The following is an 18,603-nucleotide window of genomic DNA, read 5'->3' as shown; positions in this document are numbered from 1 at the left end:
AACTGGGATGGTTGGGAGGCTGGGTACAGCCTCTCCCCTTATTTCTTCCTTCCCCCAGAAATGGGAAGAAGAAATTAAAAGTTTGGAAACAATGATCACACCTACTTCTCCTAACCCTAAATCCTTCCCACCCTGATTGACTATGTAAACATCATTTAAATAATAATAATTTTTTAAAATTAGAAGACTACAGGGGCAGCTGGATGACTCAAGAGCTAAATCCTTTCCTTGCATGTGCTGGCATACCATATGGGCACTGGTTTGTGTCACAGCTGCTCCTCTTCCCACCCAGCTCCCTGCCTGTGGCCTGGGAAAGCAGCAGAGGATGGCCCAAAGCCATGGGACCATGCATCCATATAGGAGACCTGGAAGGAGCTCCTGGCTCCTTGCCTAGGATTGGTGCAGCTGCAGTTGTTGCAGCCATTTGGGGAGTGAACAAGTGGGTGAAAGATCTTTCTCTCTGTAAATCTGCTTTTATAATAAAAATAAATCTCAAAAAAGACCACATAGTTATTTTATAAAATGAATATGCATATTCATATTGATCAATATGGGAATATGTCCACGGCTTTGAAAGATGACAGTGCTATAATATCACCCCTAGTACGTAAGACACACATGCTTCCACAAACAACAGGGGGCCTGCAAGAAAGGCTTGTGTTTGCAGAGTGACGAGACTTCAAGCATTTTTCCTCACGCTACAGACAGCTAACATTCTCCCCACAAATGCATATTCTTTGTTAACGGAGCAAAGATTACAAAGGAAGCAGCAAAAGCCATGGACTCCCACTGTGATGATTGCAGGTGCTGTCACCTGGTCCCTATCATGGCAGATACTTGCATAGGATTCTTCAGAGGAATCACAGAAAAGCAGAATTCATGTGAATAAAAACTGGTTACCTCCAGGTAGTGGTCATGCTGAATTAAAGCTGCTTCCAACATCCACCTGTGAGTTTCAACCTGCTTGGGCCAGTCCTACTCTAGAGCTTTGCTGAGGCCTGGACAGGCTGAGCTGCTCCGAGCTTGGGTGCAGCAGCATTGGTGGGGTGATGAGAGGGAACAGGGAATCCATTGCACCTGCTGGCTCTGACCTCTCACTCACTAGTCCATCCTTCTTGGTGGCTCTGGTCCTCATTCTTTCTTCTGCTTGATGCCAGGGGCTGGGCTCTCCTGGGGCTCAGGGTCAGGCTGGTCTGTTGCCAAGAGCACATGTGGAGGGCAGTGGGGTGCTGCCCCTAGCAGGTAGCTGGGACAATGTCCCCCTTCTTCTTCCAGAAGCCTCTGCCTCACCCTCGGAAGGTCTGGGAAGGGCCAGTTCACAGCTCTGCTCTAAGCCAAGTCACATAGCCATGGAGACTTCTCAGGGCCCCGGAGTCTCTGGACCAACCCCTGTCTGCCAGTCCTGACCCAGCATGACCTCTTGATCATGACTGCTGCGTCTCAGGGCAACCACATCTGGGACACTCTGGAGGCCCTGGGCGGCAGCCAGAGGGTCTCGTCCTGAGCTAATTAGACCAATGTCACCAGTGAGGCCAGGATCAAGCTCCAGAAGGCAGCAGCCTACAGCCTCCTTTATTCCCAAAGGCCCCACAGCTCCACTCCCTGTGACCTTAGGATGGCCACGGAGCTCTGAGCACTCCCAGACAGGCCCCTGACTCATCAGCTGATGTTCAGAAGTCCTCACATGGGCTGGGTCCTGGAAGCACTTGGTGGAGTGCAGTCTGGGGTCTCTGAGAGCATGGGTGGGGATGGGGAGGAATCAGGCCCCCTAAGTCATGCAGAGCAGTTGGGTCAGGTGCATAGGGAACTGGCGTTGCCTCCATTTCCTGGTTTGCATGGCAGGGGTAATCCTGCCTTTCTTGCTAGGCAATTTGTTGCCCAGATTAGAGAAAGTCTGGAAAGTGCCCAGGGCCAGGTCTGGTACCTGGCAGGTGCTCCATGACTGCCACCTGTCACTTTCAGCAAGTCTGCACACCAGACTTCCCTCCCCTCTGCGTGCGATGTCATAGCGGCAGTTTGTCATTTCCAGGCCTCTCTGGCAGCCTTCAGGTGAAAGGACTCCCACCTCTGGCCTGCTTCCTCTCCCACCACTCCCGCCTAAAACGGGCCCATAGAAGAGTGAGGCAGGGGCACACGGAAGGCGCTATTGCTGCTGAGCAGGGAGGCATGGGTGTGTGGCTATCAGGCTTGGAGGTCTGCAGCCTTTGCCCGCATCAACATGACCTCCATATCATCCACCCACCCGGCTGAACTAGCAAGGGTGGTAGGTAGCACCCACATGCAAACCCTGCTCTTCAGATACTGTGTTCCTCGCTGTTGAAGTCAGATCACCCCCAGGAGGCCTGGAAGCTCACAGCTACACGTCCAGGCAGCCCCCAAGCAAGCCGGGGGGTGGAGTGATGCGGGTGGGGGGGGGGCAGGCAGCAACAGGAAGGCAGCAGCCAGGACTTTAATGCCAGAGCACGCCGGCCCCAGCCATGGAGGGTGAGGTGGGCAATGGGACGCCTGGGAACTGTGTGCCCATGCCTCAACATGCTCTAGTCTGTATCAGGCGCCCCGTTCCCATGTACCTCAGAGCTTAGGTGGGCGGGCTTCTGGGCAGGGCTGGCGAGAGAAAGTGCTACAAATATGGGTGGTGCCCTGTGGCGTGAGAAAGTCACGCAGAGACCACCTGGGGATTCTGGCCCCAGCCTTCTCCTGCTTTTACCCTTGGCAGGGATGGGACAGGTAGCCGCGGGCACTTCTGAGTAATCTGTGTGTGGGGAGGGGAAGGCAACATGTCTGCCCAGATATTTCTGTGGGACCAAGAATAACACATTCACATTCTCTCCACAGCCTTGGTTCTGGAATCTAAGAGGCAGTCCCTGAGCCCAGAGCTGGACATGGGCCCTGTGTCCTCCTCCCAGACACACATGCCATTCAACAGCAGCCCTGCCTGTAAGGGTAGGGGTGGGGGAGGGCTGCCTCTGGCTTGGCTCATTAATCACCTCTTTCCCACCCAGCCACACAGCCCTGTGCTGCAGGCACCAGCAATGCAAGGCAAGGCACTGTGGGTAGGCCGACTGGGTGCACTGGGGTGGGGCAGGGAGGGGCAGGTGCAGGCAGAGAGGGCAGGCCGGTTCAGGCTGGTGAGGCAAGGAGCTGTGCCAGCCGAGTGCCCAGCAATTTGGGGCTGAGGCCTGTTTCAGGGCTCTTGGCTCTTTGGGGGTGCTCCCACCCTGCCCTGAGTGTTGTGCATAAACGTGTAACACTGCAAGCACATGTACTAGGGTGTCACTGTGTGCTAATCCTCTCCAGCTCCCTGCCCTACACACACACACATTTGGATGATGCTAGTACACACGTCCTGTCTCCTTTGTCTGCCCCACACTCCTAGCTTTTCCTATATTATATTTGCCTTCCAATTGCGTGGCTGCCAACATCACGCCCACGTAAGGCTCTGTGTTTGTTGGAGTCAGCCTTCTGATAGCCTGTCTTCCCAGTTCTCTCTTTTAACCCTTCTTTCAGCTGACATTATATGTTGTTTCCTTGTAGGGTTGTGAGCACCTTCAAAAGACCACCCCATGTGACTGACCCCTTGACCCTGGGGGTGCCCGCCACAACCCCCACACAGGACAGGTGACAGACGAGAGGGGTGAGCAGGGGATGGAGTGGAGGCAGCGGGAAAGGTGGGTGAGTCCACAGCCTTCAGTGTGGCCCCCTGCATGCAGAGCGTCTCTGAGAACCCAAGAGCTGAGCAAGCTTTTGGAAAAAGTCACAAGAGCAGATAGCCCAAAACAGAGTGCCATCCTCAAGTGCAAGTGCATGTGGTGGAGTCCTCATCTACACACTCTGAGGCTGCAGCCAAGAAGGACCAGGCTGTATTTCAGCTGTGGCCCTGCAGTCACAAGTGCAGAGATGAGCAAATTAAGCCTTCACAGCCGCAAGGCACAGGCCAGAGAGCGTGAGCCCTGCACACGCAGGCACATCTCCTATCTTCCCACATCTGCCTGGCTCCTAAGTGGGTTCTTATTTGTGCGTGCCCTCATTTGTACACGTGCATTTATGGGGGCCCTGTTAGGTCAGGCCCTGTGCCAGGGCAGCTGGCTACCCCAGGGAGGCTCAGGACAGACAAAGCCTGTGTTCGCCATTACCGTGGGGAAGTTCGATTGCCAGAGAACATCAGAGAACAATGATCTGAGATGCTGTGGACAGCTGGCTTAAACACAGCTAGCCAAGAGAGTGACAAGGCCCAGTGTATGAGGCCACGGCCAGCAGAACCTACACTCTTCTCGGCAGGGGCCTCCCTCCCTGCCCTAGGCACTTGTCACTCCGCTAGGGTGTAAGCGACATAAAGCAGTGGAGATCCCCGGCCCAGGCTTGGGACCCCTCTGCCTGTGTCTGGGGCTCCTCTGGAAGACAGAGGCTCAGGCAGAGCAGCTGCCGGAGTGCTGTGGGCCACATTGGCTGTTTTCTAAAGCAGACACCATCTCTGAGTGGGGGCAAGGGGCAGCCCAGCCGCTCAGTGACCTTGAGTATGTCTTTGGAAGTGTCCCCTAGACTCCAAAGACCCCAAGTGGGTTTGAAGGCACATGCAGACTGCAGGACAGCAAATAAAGCTGGGCAGGTGTGTGGCCACAAATGCACACGCAGACAAATGTGTATGCCCAGGTATGCCCTGACTGAGTGCCAGGAGGAAGTTGGAGGCCAGTGGCAGACAGGGTCAGCCCCTTAAGGAACAACCTGGTTCCTGCTTCCAACTGGTTTTTCCACACCTGCATTGATGTCACTGGCAGCCAGGGTACTGACGGCTACCCAGGGGACAAAGCCAACTTTTGCAGGAAGAGAAAAGTCAACAGCTGACGTGGGAGGCCCTCTTTGCTTGCAGACACACACAGGCCTGCTTTCAGGTGCAGCCCAGACCACTGGAGACTTCTGCAAAGCCAGGCCCTGCTTGCTGCTGACCCCTCACAGCCTTTTAAGATGATGTATGGCTCTTGCCTAATGATGCTCCCCTGCCCCTGGGGCTCATCTAGCTCCACCTGCTAATTATATGGCCAATTCCACGATGGGATGAATTTTTCTAGGGGATGACTATAAGCATTTTACATCTGTCCTCGATACCTGCCTGGGCAACCTCCAAGCCCCGGTCTCTCTCTCTCTCTCTCTCTCTCTCGGACTCAAGTAGCCCACCTTGGCCCAGCTATGATAAAGAACCAACTTGTGCAGGTTGGTAGCAGGTGTCAGAAGTCCTCTCCAGGGAAGGGGTCGGGGGACAGGGTATTCTTTGGTGGCAACAGTAGCTCCTCATGTGAAGGTGGGCTTGCTGGGTGCCAAAGCTGAGTTGACCATCTGCCATCCAACATCACATTTAACCCATTTGACGCAAGTGTGAACTTGGGATTCTCTGCTCCATTTCAGACCTGCAGTAAGTGAAGCTCCGCAAAGTAGATTTTTCACGAAGACAACTCTACGAGCCAGAACATGGCAAGTCCAGAATCTAGACCCAAGTCGGCCTGGTTCAAGTTTCCCTTCTCACAAGGCACAGCCCAGGTGCTCACAGAGGCCCTGGAGCTGATCCAGAAGCCCAGAGCCCACAGCCCCAGGGGCCCCTCCTTCTCTCCATCAATTAAGTGCAAACGCTAACCCCCAGCGAGCATGCCACAGCCGCAGTGCAGTCCCAGCCTTGACCTGAATGCCGCCACTCCAGGCCTGATTGATTTTATTAAATCTATAACTCCCTGGGATGAATAGCAGAGGACAAAGGAAATGATGCACTGAGTAATTTTTAGAGGGGGTTGGGGAAGAGAAAATGAACAAGAATGCCAGCAAGCATTTACACTGAACTCAGCATTTAACTCCTCTCAGCAAAGGTCACAGCACATACCAAGCTGTGGACGAGAATGCAGGATTCAGGCTATCTGAAGACTATTTATCTCCAAGTGGGCTTCAGGTCTGGCTAATCTAAAAATTCCTGCTTCCCAAGGGCCAAAGGCCTTCCTGAGAAGATCATATTGCTTTTTAAACTTGACTTCTAAAATGGAGCGTGAGATGGCATTTCAGCAAATGTGACTCGCCCAGATCCATGCTGGATTTCTGAATGTATAGGACAGAGTGTGGAGACAAACGGAATAGGAAACCCCATGGATAGCTTGCGTACTCTGGGGATTTGCAATGGTTAAAGAGCAGCCGTCTGGCAAGACGGGTCAGACACCTGTGTCCCACCCTGCTGTGCCTGATGCGATTCCGCTTTAGCTTCTGACACAGCTTCCCGCTAACAGGCAGCTTGGGGAGGCAGGGAGATGTTCCAGGTAATTGGGTTCCTCCCATGCACACAGGAGGTCTGGATCGAGTACCCGGCTCCTGGTTGCAACCCAGTCTGGCACAACCATCACAGCTATTTGAGAGGATAAACCAGCGAGTGGTAGCAAGCTTGCTCTCTGTTTTTCAAATTCTAAAAACAGCACTTAAGGTCAGTACAACCAGCAGAACTCAGTGGCAAAGGCCTCGGGGCTTGGCAATGACCTTCAGCGGAGGGCCTTACCTCTCTGAGCCGCCTCATCCGCTCAACACACTAAGGCCTTTCCATGGCCAGCACACAGGGACCTGGGCAGAATGAGCCCAGAAGTGGGAATCCTCTGAATGTGGCAGACAACACCACAGACATAAAAGAGGCTGTGAGCAGCGTGCCCAGCAGAGAGAAGGCCATGTTGGGACTCAGGTGTGCGGGGACCCCAGAACTGCCACCCCTCAGGGTCTTTCGTAGGTTTCTGCATCCTTTCTTTAGAAACAGAGGAGTAAGACAATTTTAAGTCTACCAGGGCCCTCTGCACCTTTCCCTTCCTCAAATGAGGATCTTTCCCACCCTGATCAGTGCTCAAGACAGAGAAGGCAGTGGCCACCCCAAGGTGGCGCCTTACTGAACCACAACAGGCGAGAAGGGACGGCCAGAGGTGCCATCGTTGACGCAGCAGCTTGCCAGGTCAGAAGCCCCTTGGAGTGCAGCATATACCCACTCCCACCCCGCCTTGATGCGCTGTGTGTACCTACCAGGAAGGCGTGGGGCCTCTGTGCGGAGTCTGTGCAGGGTCAGCAGCTTCCCAGAAAGCGAGTGGCCCTGGGGAAGCCTGCGGAAGAGCCGCTGCAGCCGTGCTGTGACCATCCCAAAGCAGGCAGCAGCCCGGTTCTGCTCTGCCCGGCCCTCCGTCATCTCCGGAGCAGATCAATAGCTTCTCTCCCAGCTGGGCGTCAGGGACTGAGTGCCCAGTGTGTGGGGGGCAGGGGTGAGGGCAGTGCACAAGGCCCCAGAGGGGGCTTCTGGGTCTCACGTCACCTCAACAGGCCCCAGGCCCTCAGTCAGACTCTAGCACCAACTGACCAAAGCCTGTGCCTTCCTGCCTGAGGTCCGTCTCCCCCCAGTGGAAAACTTTCTATTCCTGGGGCTTTTAGCTTGATAAGATAAGACGCCCCCAGCAGTCTACAGGAGGGAGCTGGCCCAAGCCTCACTTGTCAGTTGTGCTCCAGAGTCTGAAAATCGATGCGTCCAAAGTTTCAGCAGACAGCAGAAGTGATGGGTTACCCACAGCTCAAGCTGGCGCTGGGGCTCGTTAATGGATTTCTTTGGGGTGATGGGTTCCTAATGGTTTACCTGTTGTACAGGCTCCCAAGGGACAGGCTGAGGCTGACTTACATCCTTCCCTCCCCCATGTTAAGCCGAGGGTTAGGGGAGGACTTCATGCAGGTCATGTCAGACCATTTATCTGAGACCAGATACCTGAACACAGAAGAGGTAACAGCCAATAAGGATGTGAGACCGTGGGGTGCGGTTGGGGAGGCAGAACGGCAGACACCGCATTCTCTTGCCCTATTGATGCTCACTGCGCAGGAGTTCCTGACTCTGACTCCCAGAAGAATCCCAGGTCTGTTGGAAATGTTGCAGGAGGCCGCACCACCAGGTCAACACAGGGAACTGGCCCTAGGCACTGAGAAGTGCCCAGTGCCAGTGCTTGGCATGGTGGGTAAAGCCCCCTCCTGTGGAGCTGGCATTCAATGTGGGTGCTGGTTCAAGTCCTGGCTGCTCTAACTTCTGATCCAGCTTCCTGCTAAAGCACCTGGGAAAGTAGCAGTGAATGGCCCATGAATCCACATGGAAGACCTAGAAGAATCTTCTGGCTCCAGGCTTTGGATCATCCCAGCTCCAGCCACTGCAGTAATTTGGGGAATAAACTAGCAGATGGATGATGGGCTTGCTTTCTCTCCTGCCCCCCCCCATCTTCTGCATAAATAAATCTTAGAAGGAGAAGAAGAGGAAGAGGGGAAAAAAAGGAGAGGAAAGAAGAAGAGGGCGAAGGAAGACGTTCAAGAGGGGCACATGCTCCCAGGCCGTGCTGAGATTATGGGCTGCTCTTGCAAACCACTAGTGGCCAGTTTTTAGTAAGTTTTTGTTTATATTCATCTTGATTTAAAGGGAGAGAGGGAGAGAAAGAGAGATCTTCCATCCACTGGCTCAATCCCCCGGATGCCTGCAACAGCTGCTGCTGGCCAGGTCAAAGCCAAGAGCCCAGAATTTAACTCAATATCACCTGCTGCTTACTTGGGTGCCCATCAATAGCAAGCTAAAATCAGAAGTGGAACTGGGACATGAATCTAGGCACTCCTACATGGCACGTAGTGTGCCGGGTGGCATGCTAACGTTCCACCAAATGCCTGCCCCATGTTTAGCACAAAAGGGGGGTGACACATGTCCTTCAACCAGAGCAAATGGACCTCAGAGAACTGGTGCGCCTGTAGGAGCTCTGGCTGAAGATGCACCTGCTCACAGCCCTCAGGTCAGCAAGTGTTCAGTCTAAGAAGTCAAGACTCAGGTATGAGCTCTGTCCCTCCCTTGCAGTCACCAACCTCTGGGTCACAGAGAATGCTGGGGACAGGGCAATGGGACACAGCAGTTAAGATGCAGCTTCCAAGTCATGTGTGCTACAGTGGAATGCCTGTAGTCACATCCCAGCTGCGTTCCTCATTCCAGCTTCCTGCCAATGCACATCCATGAAGCAGGGAAAGGCTCATGCACAGTTAAGCCCTGCCACGTGACCTGGATAGAGTTCCTGGCTTCCACTTGGCTTTGCCCTGGCTAGTGTGGACGTTTGGGAAGTCAACCTGTGGATGGAAAAACTCTTATTTTCTACCATTCGAATATAATGGAAATTAATATTTAAAAGAGAGACTGTTGAAGTACATGGTCTCCCATGCCTGTGGGCCAAACCAAGCCACAACGGTCCTCCAAAGAGGCTGCCCTGTTACCTGTGCCTCTCCCAGCAGACCTGGTTGAGTGGTCCCACATAGCTCTCCCCTCCCTGTGCAGGGCTCCAGTACCCAGGCAGCAGCAAGGCAAAGCATATTCCCAAAAGATATACATATTTAGGATAAAAACCTCCCAAAACACTCCCCTTCCTCAGGCCTAGATGATGATTTTTCCCTCAGGACTTCTTCCAGGAGGCAGGGCTGCCTGGGGCCCTTCCTAGCAGCCCTCTACTTCACTGAGCAACCCTAGCTGGAAGAAGGTGGCCAATGAGGCCAGGTTCCTGGGCAGTCAAACGCAGGGTGAGAGCCAAGGTCCACTGCGACCCATGTGGCCTTAATCCTGGCACTGAGATGTCCTAGGAAGGCCAGGACCCGACTGAGCCCATGCCTGGGTGGCATTCCCGCTCCCAATTCGGAGAAGGCTAAGTGTACATGCAGGGGGAATTCTCAAACATGAGTCATGTGTGATGGGGAAACCCCTGCCAATTGCCCCCCTCTGGAACCTGGAGATACTTCCCTTTTCACCTTGTCACCGAACTAGTGTTTGATTGTCTAAGCCATTGGGGAAGTACAAGGAGAGAGCCAGCAGAGAGCACAGACAGGTCTGGGAAGCTCTAGAACCTTCTTTCCTAACCCTTTGGAAACTAAGTTGATGGTCTGCTGCAGGTGTGGATTGGGAGGAGCACCATCTAGAGGCAGAGGGATACCTGTCAGGGCTCTTCATGCTCATCACATTGACCTCCATCTGCCAAGCCAAAGAGAACCCAACAGCATCCACCTAAGACACCAGCTGAGATACAGGCACCTGCAGATGGTTTTGGAGTACATTCAAAATTGGTGCTCATGACGGCCTCCTGGCCCTTTCTCGCACATTTCTCAAGTCTCCAATTAAAGAACACTGTGGGTTCCCCTGCGGCTGCAAGGCATCTTGGACTCCTCCTTGGGGATTGTGACCACTTCCAAGTTGAAGGGCACACATCATTGCTTCCACAGAAACTGCCAACTTCCCTTCTGCTTGGCTGGAACATAAGCCTCCTGCAAGTCAGCAAAGAAAGCAACCATGGCACCTGCTCCCAAATGCAAATCTGCCCTGGAGAGCAGCACTGGGGGTTGGAGACTCCCTAGCTCTGCTGCTCCCACTGCCAGGGATCAGATCCAGAGGCTGACCCATGGTGTGGACCTTTGTGTGTTGTCCGGGCCCCCTCCAACTCCTCTTCCTCCAGGGCTGCACCCTGCAAGGAGCCCATCTGTCAGTTCCACTCTCCTGGCTCCTCCAGCAGCACCAACTCCGACAGCCATGGATGAGGAGGGGGTATACAGGAGAGAGAGCAAGGTCCCCCTGCCTTTCCCCATCTACCCCTACACACACCTGACACTAAGGGGTACAAGAGGGTATACAGGAGAGAAGTATATCAAATTTGTTGTCTTGGGAATTTAGAACAACTTCACCCTGTATTTAGAGATTACGATTTACACACTAAAGACCAACTTAGAACATGTCAGAAACAGGCCTGGGCATGGGCGGTTTTCAGCCATCCTGGGGCTGGTACATGGCACTCCACCCTCTGGCTTACCCTGCTTTCTCCTATCCCTCCATTCTTTGACACTGGTAAAGGCTGGAGACAGACAGCTGAGTAAGGAACTCAACTCTCATGTGGCCAATAACATTGGCTCATGGAGTGAGATGCCATTGGGCCCCAGGACTGGCTTTTTTACTAGTTTAGCAAAAGTCATTTGACTCCTCTTGAATGCTGGGTCTCCACATCTACAAGATGGACACCACCCAACTGGCCTCACCTCACCTTGCAAGAGCCCTGCAGAGCCCAGCGCAGACCATGCATGTCAAAATGCCCTAGGTACAGCCAAGTGCCACCAAAGCCACCTCTGGCCCACAATCTCTTGGCCATTCCCACTCCTTCTTATCCCGCATCCCATTGCAGCAGGTACATACATCATCAACTTGTATCATCGGCCATGATTTTCCCCCTGGGTCTGCCATCCAGTAAAAACTGAAGCATAAAAGAATTTTATGATCAAGGACATCTTTCGGTCCTGACTTGCCAGAAGCTGCAGCCTTACTTCAAGGTCCACAACAGCCAAGTTTTTAAGTTTTCTAACTGCCTGATGGAAGACCACTGAGGACATCAAGAGAGCTGCCCCACCCTGCAGTTATGGAGTGGGGAGCAGGACACAGTCCTTGGGCCCTCCACTGAGGAATAAGCATGACCAGGGGCCTGGTGGCGGTTAAGCTCTAGGTCATTACCTGCCCAGGGCCACATGGGATGAATAGACAGGGCAGTCACAGCACCCTCATCACATACCCTCAGTACCATATCATCCTGTTCTTTCCCTGGGGCTAGGGCAAGAGGTGCAGGTAGGAAGGAAAACATCAAGAAAATGTGGAACCTCCCTCAGCTCCCCGGTAAGATAGTAGCCGGGCAGGTGCCAGGGCATCCCATAGGTTTGCTGGCTTGAGTTGTGAATATTCCACTTCAGTTCAGCCCCTTACTAACGGCCTGGGTTCTTGGACCGCTGAACCCACACCAAAGACTTGCAAGAAGCTTCTGGCTCCTGGCTTCAACCTGGCTCAGCCCCAGCTGCTGCAGTCATTTGGAAAATGAACAAGTGGATCAAGACCACTCCATCTCTCTCTCATCTGTGTGTGTGAGTAAGTGAGAGAAACCTTACAAATGAATAAAACCTTTTTTTTTTTTTTTAATCTACAGCAGGTTCAGCAGGCTCATTTTTAAGTTGATCATTGTGAATGACGCGATTACATACCCAAGCATCCCTGGGCAGGGAAACGGTCCATTATCCTAAATCAAGCCCAGCATCCACATCACACAGGTGACTTGGATCGTCCATCCTTGGCCACACTCAGTGGGTGGGAGCTTCAGAGGAATCTCAGGTCTGAGGCAAGACAGCCTTGACCTTGAGGCCAGGCTCCCAGCACAGATTTATTCCACTTAAACCACAGCCCCTAAAAACCCAGCCTTCTGCCCTGATTCACCACCTGGGCTCCTCCTTGCTCTTGCCCCAAAGCAACAAGGCTGGCTTTCCTCCCCTCCCACCTCTGAGACAGAGCCTGGAACTTGTGGACAGAAGCTTGCCAAACCCTTGGGAAAAAAACAGAAAAATGACTAAATGCTAAGCCATCTCCCCAGGCATCAGCTGTTGTAAGCACTCTGACCCAAAGAGGGGACAGAGAGGAGAGTGAGGGGCAGGGTTGCGGGAGACCAAGGCCAAGATGTCTGGGCGTGGATCCCGTGGGCTAGCCCTGCTTGAGCTCCAGAGGCAGAATGGCGGAGGTGGGGACACGCTTTGCACACCCACAAACACTCCCCCTCCCTGCAACACTCACCTTGTCACCCAAGGAATGCCAACAGGAAGGGGCCTTCCCCTGTTGACAGGTTCCTCACCAGCCTCAGGAATGCCCTGGGCAGGGCAGGAATGGCAAGCATCTATGTTCCATGGGGCAGCTGAGGAGGAGGAGGGGCGGGGTGGGGGTAGGGAACCAGACAGAGCACTGTGGGAGAGCCCTCTGGGTGCAGGAGCTGGGACCTCCCCTAGCCAATTCAGCCCCAGGGACTGTGGCTGACAGAGACCAGGCAGGATGCGCCAAGGTTCCCCCAGGCCTATCAGCATGGGCTTTTGCTTGCCCCTAAGCAAGATGGACAGGCACCTGCTGGAGAGGTGGCTCCCTTTCCACGCGCCCCTTCCAAGGGTGACCACAGCAACAAGCTAGACACACCAGGCACTCTCCAGGGCAGCGGCACTGCCACGCTGGGCATTCTTCCTGTACTCCTTGGACTGGCTATATGAGGCACAGTGCAGTTCCTATGCCTACAGCCCTGACCCCAGACAGGAGGTGCTCACTCCCCTCCTGTCCCCTCCCCCTCCCCTGTCAGGGACTGGCAGGCAGAGCTGGGGGCTGGGTCTTCCCTGTCACTTAGAGACTCCCTGCCAGGTCTGGCACTGTCTACCCCTCCCGCCAACTTGGGGAGTAGAGGATGTGGTACCCAACCCCAGCACTTCGGGAAGCTGTCAGTTCTCTTCCACCTAATAACTCTGCGGGATCAGCAGGCAAACACACACATTCATTACCAAGTCTAATGAGGCTGGCAGACAAGTGGCATTAATCATTTTTGACTGTACCTGGGATTCCAGACCCCCGTACTCCGTAATCAGAAAATTCCATGTGCTGATGAACAGGGGGTGGGGAGGAGGTTCTCAGCCCCCATTTAATCCTTTCATTTTCATCTTTGGAGAGGACAGAAAGCTGGGAGGAGAAAAAAAGGAGGGGGGGACACAGTGTGTGGCTCTGGGCCTGTGGAACCCACTGGGTTCTTTTCCTGTCCCTCCTTCCTCCCCATAGGTGCTTTCGCAGGAAGATCCCACTTACAGGCAGGGACAGAGCCGAGGCAGGGGTGGGGGATGCATTCCAAAAAACCAGGTGTCCACTTCAGGACTGAATTGTCCAACCTCCAAAGCCAAGGCCAAGGCATGAGAACCTGTCCTGCACTTCAGTGCCACTGGGTATACTTGGCAAATGCTTCCAGGAGCCCAGGGTAAACATAGGAGCCTTCACAGTGCACACTTCCCCCGCAGCGCACACCAGAGTCTACGCCAGCGTGCTAGGGGCCTCCTTAAATATATACATATTTATAAATCAGTGGATGATGGAGCCACAGGAGCTTGAGGCTGCTCACCTGCCAGTCCTGCCGAGTGGAGGTAAACTCAACCAGAGAGGTGGTACAAGCCCAGTGAGATACCAGCCTGGCTCAGAAAGAAAGGCCTCAGGCCAACACCTGTGCTGGTGCCTTAATTAGAGCCTAGCACAAGAGGAGGAGGTTGGGGGGCTGAGCCCCAGGCCCCCTTCAACCCTGTAATTAGGATCACTGGACACACCCTGGCTCGGAACCCCTCCCCTTCAGAGAGAGCCGGCCTGTGACCTAGACACTGTGCTTACTAACTGCGTGCCAGGTGTGGTTAAGCCCCTTCTATCCAAGCTGGGCTTGGATAGCTCCCATTGCCAGATCCTTCTGCACCAGGCTGGCTTCTCCATCCACCAGAATGAGATGAGAGACGAGGGGCCACGTCTCTGTGGCTTATGCAGGAGACAGAGGTGGGTGACCTGTAGGGGACAGTTCCCGAGGATGAAGGCTGAGGCTGGCCAGTGAGTTCCCTAGCATTTGCCATTGACCTGTCCTTCCTGAAAGGCTGGTGATAGAACACACCTGTTCTCTCCAAGTCTTCCCACTCATGCCCACTAGAGTTCCTTCTTTAATAAACGTGATTTCTTTAACCTCCAAAACTAATATTAACTCTGAACTTTCCTGTAAGCAGATGTAGCATTCAGCAGGGCTTAGCTACACCCTTTGAAGTAGGGATGAGTTGAAGTTAGACGAATACTCATTAAGACATCAAATATCAGAAGTTTTCTAGAACCTTCTTGTCTTTATTAAAAGCCCATTTGCAGGGTTGGCACCATGGCATAACAAGTTAATCATCTGCCTGTAGTGCTAGTGTCCTGTGTGGGCACCAGTTTGAGTCCCAGTTGCTCCACTTCTAATCCAGTTTCCTGCTAATGCACCTTGGCAGGCAGTGGAGGAAGGATCAAGTGCTTGGGCTTCTGTGCCGCATGGGCAATCCAGAAGAAACTCTAGGCTCTCGGTTTTGGATTGGCCCAGCTCCAGCTCTTGCAGCCACTTGAGGAATGAACCAGCAAATGAAAGATATGTCTCCTTTTCTCTGTAATTCTTTTAAAGCCCATTTGCCAACATAAGTCATTTGCCAAGTTGAAGTCAGAACCTTCAACTTCCCAAGCTCTGTGCCTGGCATGTTGCTGGGTGTGAATGATGCCAAGCAAGGGGTTAGGGTCCTCCTGACCTCTCAGCCACTCACTGAGGGTCTTGGCCCCAGGCACTCCCCATTCACGGCAGGTGTCTGATGAAGAACAGCAGGCAGCAGTGGTATCTCTCACTCACACTTAATACTCAAACTTCCTGCCATGCCGGTGGCCCCCACTTCCCTGGGAGGGTCTGAGAACTGCACATGTCCCTGGAAAGCTGAGCCTGGAGGCACCACGTGCCTGGGTGGATCATTACAGCACCTCTGGGAGCAGATAATAATGCTCCCAGGACAGGTGCCAGGTGCCCTGCTAAATGCTTCACAGGTAGTAATCCACTGTGTGCTCGCGTGAGCATAGCGATGTGGGCCGTATTATCATCCCCATCTTTTTAAACAAGGGAACAGAACACAGAGGTGCCAGGCACCACACAGACTAATTGACAGCTGGGGTTCCATTCATGTTCTACATCACTGCACCATATGGTCCTTGGTCTCCTAAAAGGTCTGCATGTCCTGACCCTGGCGTTTCCAAAGGAAAGCCAACCAACTCCACCAGGGAATCTGACCTGAAGAGACAGGCCTGGAGTCCAGCCTGCTGGCACTCCGCCCAGCCCTCATCTGATAATCACAGCAGTTTTTGACAATTCTATCCACTCAAAACGATTGATGAGATATCAGTAATGACTAACACAGTCTCCTCCCAAGAGTCCCAGGTTCCAGTTCGCTTCCTCCCTGGTGTTCGGACATCCTTGGCTGGTGTCTGGGAAATACCAGGACATGAAGAGACTTTACTAAGCCACACACCAAGAGGCTGTGCCTGGACGCAGGTGCTTCTCATGGAAGGAAGCAAACGACTTCCACGTGACATGACGATAAGTTCATCTCATCATGGCACATCACACCTATGTACCCACACAAACCCACCATTACCACCAAACAAAAAAATATATATAAAAATATGTGCAAGGGACTAGCATTAGGGCACAACAGGTAAAGCTGCTACCCACGACACTGGCATCTCATGTGTCTGCTGATTTGCATCCCAGCTTTCCATTTCTGATCCAGGTCCCTGCTAACGGCCTTGAAGAAGCAGTGGAAGATGACCCACGTATTTGGGCCTCTGTCACCCACATAGGAATCCTGGTGAAGTGCCTGGCTTCAATCAGACCCATTGCTAACTGTTGCTGCCATCTGGGGAATGAACCAGCAGATGGCTGATCTCTCTCTGTCTCTTCCTCACTCTGTAACTTTTTATACAGGTCCTCAAAGTCCAAAACCAAACTGCTACAATCCCCATGAGGCCAACATCCTGGGATTCCCCTACAAGACACCCATGACCACGAGGACACAGCCTCTCTCTGTGTGCCAGGTCAGTGGATGCAGTCAAGTACCCCAGGACCCTTGAGAGGGCAAAAGCCGCTCACATGTCCAAAACCAAGCTGCATCTGACTCTGTTGCAAGGTCAAAGGCGACTGGCCCACACCAGCAGCCCCCACTGAACCACACCACACACCCTTCTCTAACTTGGGATCTTCTCCCTCTAAGAAGCACCTGAGCTGTCAGGGCAGCAGCACCATTTCCTCCCCTCCGATTTTGCCTTGCACTTGATGCTGACTTAGAACCTGAGTTTGTCAGCCTGGCAGACAGCTGTGGTGGGGGATGCATCACCTGGCCTTGGCCATGGGCTGTGCAGATGGAAAAGACAAGTGTCCCTGACCAGCCAGGAGCTGCTGCTGTGGCCTGGGGATCCCAGGTCCTCAGCTGAAGGACATAAACCCCAGTCACTGCTAGAGATGCTTGATAGGGGCTGTGCTGTTGTGGCCTGCATTCAGCCTGCAGAGATCACACACACACACACACACACACACACACACACACACACACACACACACACACACACACACACACACACACACACACACACACACACACACACACACACACACACACACACACACACACACACACACACACACACACACACACACACACACACACACACAGTCATGGACATCTACCAAACATAGCACCTGCAAACACAGGATGTGGGGCGTTCGAAGGCCCTGTTAAAGGCACACACACAGCTAGCAGTGGAAGGAGAAAATAATACTCCCAACCTCTGGGTGACAGCAAATATGCTCCTTGCCACTACATCTCATCAGGCTTTGACAGGAGCCTGGCTCAGGAGGCAACTTGGGGAGGAGCCTGAGCTCAGGGAGGTTGGGACCCTGCGGCCATTTGGGTCCATTTTAGTGCATGAGAAGGGTGTGGATCCTGGCAGGGAGAGAGGAGTAAGAGAACATGGCCAAATATTGCAGCAAAGTCCAAAGGTTTGAGGGGCCCGAGTGGGGAACGCAGGAGGGACACGGTCCAGGGCAGTCTTAGGCTCCGCACCCTTGGCAGCCCAAGCCTAACGAGGTCAAACAGCTGTTTGCCACGAACTCTAACAAGCCGGAGGCAAGCGGGCATCTCAGTGACCAGTCTTCCCAACCAACTCCCCCGAACTTAAAACAAGAGCAAAACAGAATGACCTTGCGTCCGCGGCCATCGCGCGCGCACGCCTCTGTGTGTGTGAGTGTGTGAGTGTGTGTGTGTGTGTGTGTGTGCCCGCGCGCGCGCGCGCGCGCGCACGAGCACGCAGTGGCGGCCCGCGGACCTGTGTTTTGGGGGTAGCAGGACTAGGGCAGTGGATGCTCGCACTTGAGTTTGTGTGCGCGCCGCCAGAGGGGCGGGGGAAACTGACGCATCTGTGTATGTACGCGTGTGTGCACTCGGTGGAAGGGCGGGGGGCGATGCGCAGGCACGCACCTGTTAGGGCCGAAGTGTTTGTTAAATGCCGCATAACCGTTCCCTTACAGGGAATCATGAAGCTAAGAGTCTCTGGGAGGAAGAGGCAGTCACCTTAAACTCGAGCTCTGCTCCGGAGATAAAGAGGGCAATGGCCTTGTTCCCACGCAGCCCCCTACCCACCCGCCCCTGGACTGCGGATCTACCGCGCCCCTCCCCAGCCCTGCCCTCACACTCACTAGCGCAACGTAGCGCCTGCCGCAGCACCTCGCGTCCGCACAGGTCACACCAGCCATGGCCTCCCCGCAGCGCCGATTCCGCGAAACAGTGGCCCTCGCCTCGCTCCGCCGGGACGCGAGGATCCTGCGGTTGTTCGAAGATGCTCCGCACGTCGCGGGGCCGGGGAGCTCCAGGCCGCCGCCGCAGCCTCTGCTGCAGACCTGGCCGGAGAGGGCGAGCGGGTCGAGAGGCCCGGGGTGGGGGCTCTGAGCCCCCCAGAGTAGCCCGGCGGCCGCTGCGCCCCTCTTGCGTCCGGGGGGCAGTGGAGAGGGGCGCGGAGCCACAGCGGCGCGAGGACCGGCCCGAGGGCGGCGGTTCGGAGCCACTCAGGCTTTGCAGATAGCGCGGAGGTTCGGGATCCAAGAGGAGCGGATAGGGGCGCTGCCCGATGGCCGAAGACGCCATGGCCAT

The 18,603-nt window shown here is 54.2% G+C and overlaps 1 protein-coding gene across 2 annotated transcripts in view; it reads right to left on the bottom strand.

Annotated features, from left to right (window-relative positions):
• RASSF5 (Ras association domain family member 5) overlaps window positions 1-18,603 on the bottom strand; it is a 60,412-nt gene extending 41,809 nt beyond the window's left edge. Inside the window, exon 1 of one of the 2 annotated variants that reach the window (XM_040985563.1) lies at window positions 18,153-18,603. In XM_040985563.1, coding sequence (XP_040841497.1) covers window positions 18,153-18,603 — 451 coding nt within the window. The remainder of the gene's footprint in view (window positions 1-18,152) is intronic. The other variant, XM_040985562.1, reaches the window with a different exon arrangement.

The sequence above is a fragment of the Ochotona curzoniae genome, unplaced genomic scaffold (assembly GCF_017591425.1).
Source record: "Ochotona curzoniae isolate NIBS_2020 unplaced genomic scaffold, NIBS_Ocur_1.0 contig_430, whole genome shotgun sequence".
NCBI lineage: Eukaryota > Metazoa > Chordata > Mammalia > Lagomorpha > Ochotonidae > Ochotona > Ochotona curzoniae.
This window is presented reverse-complemented; position numbering and strand designations above follow the sequence as displayed.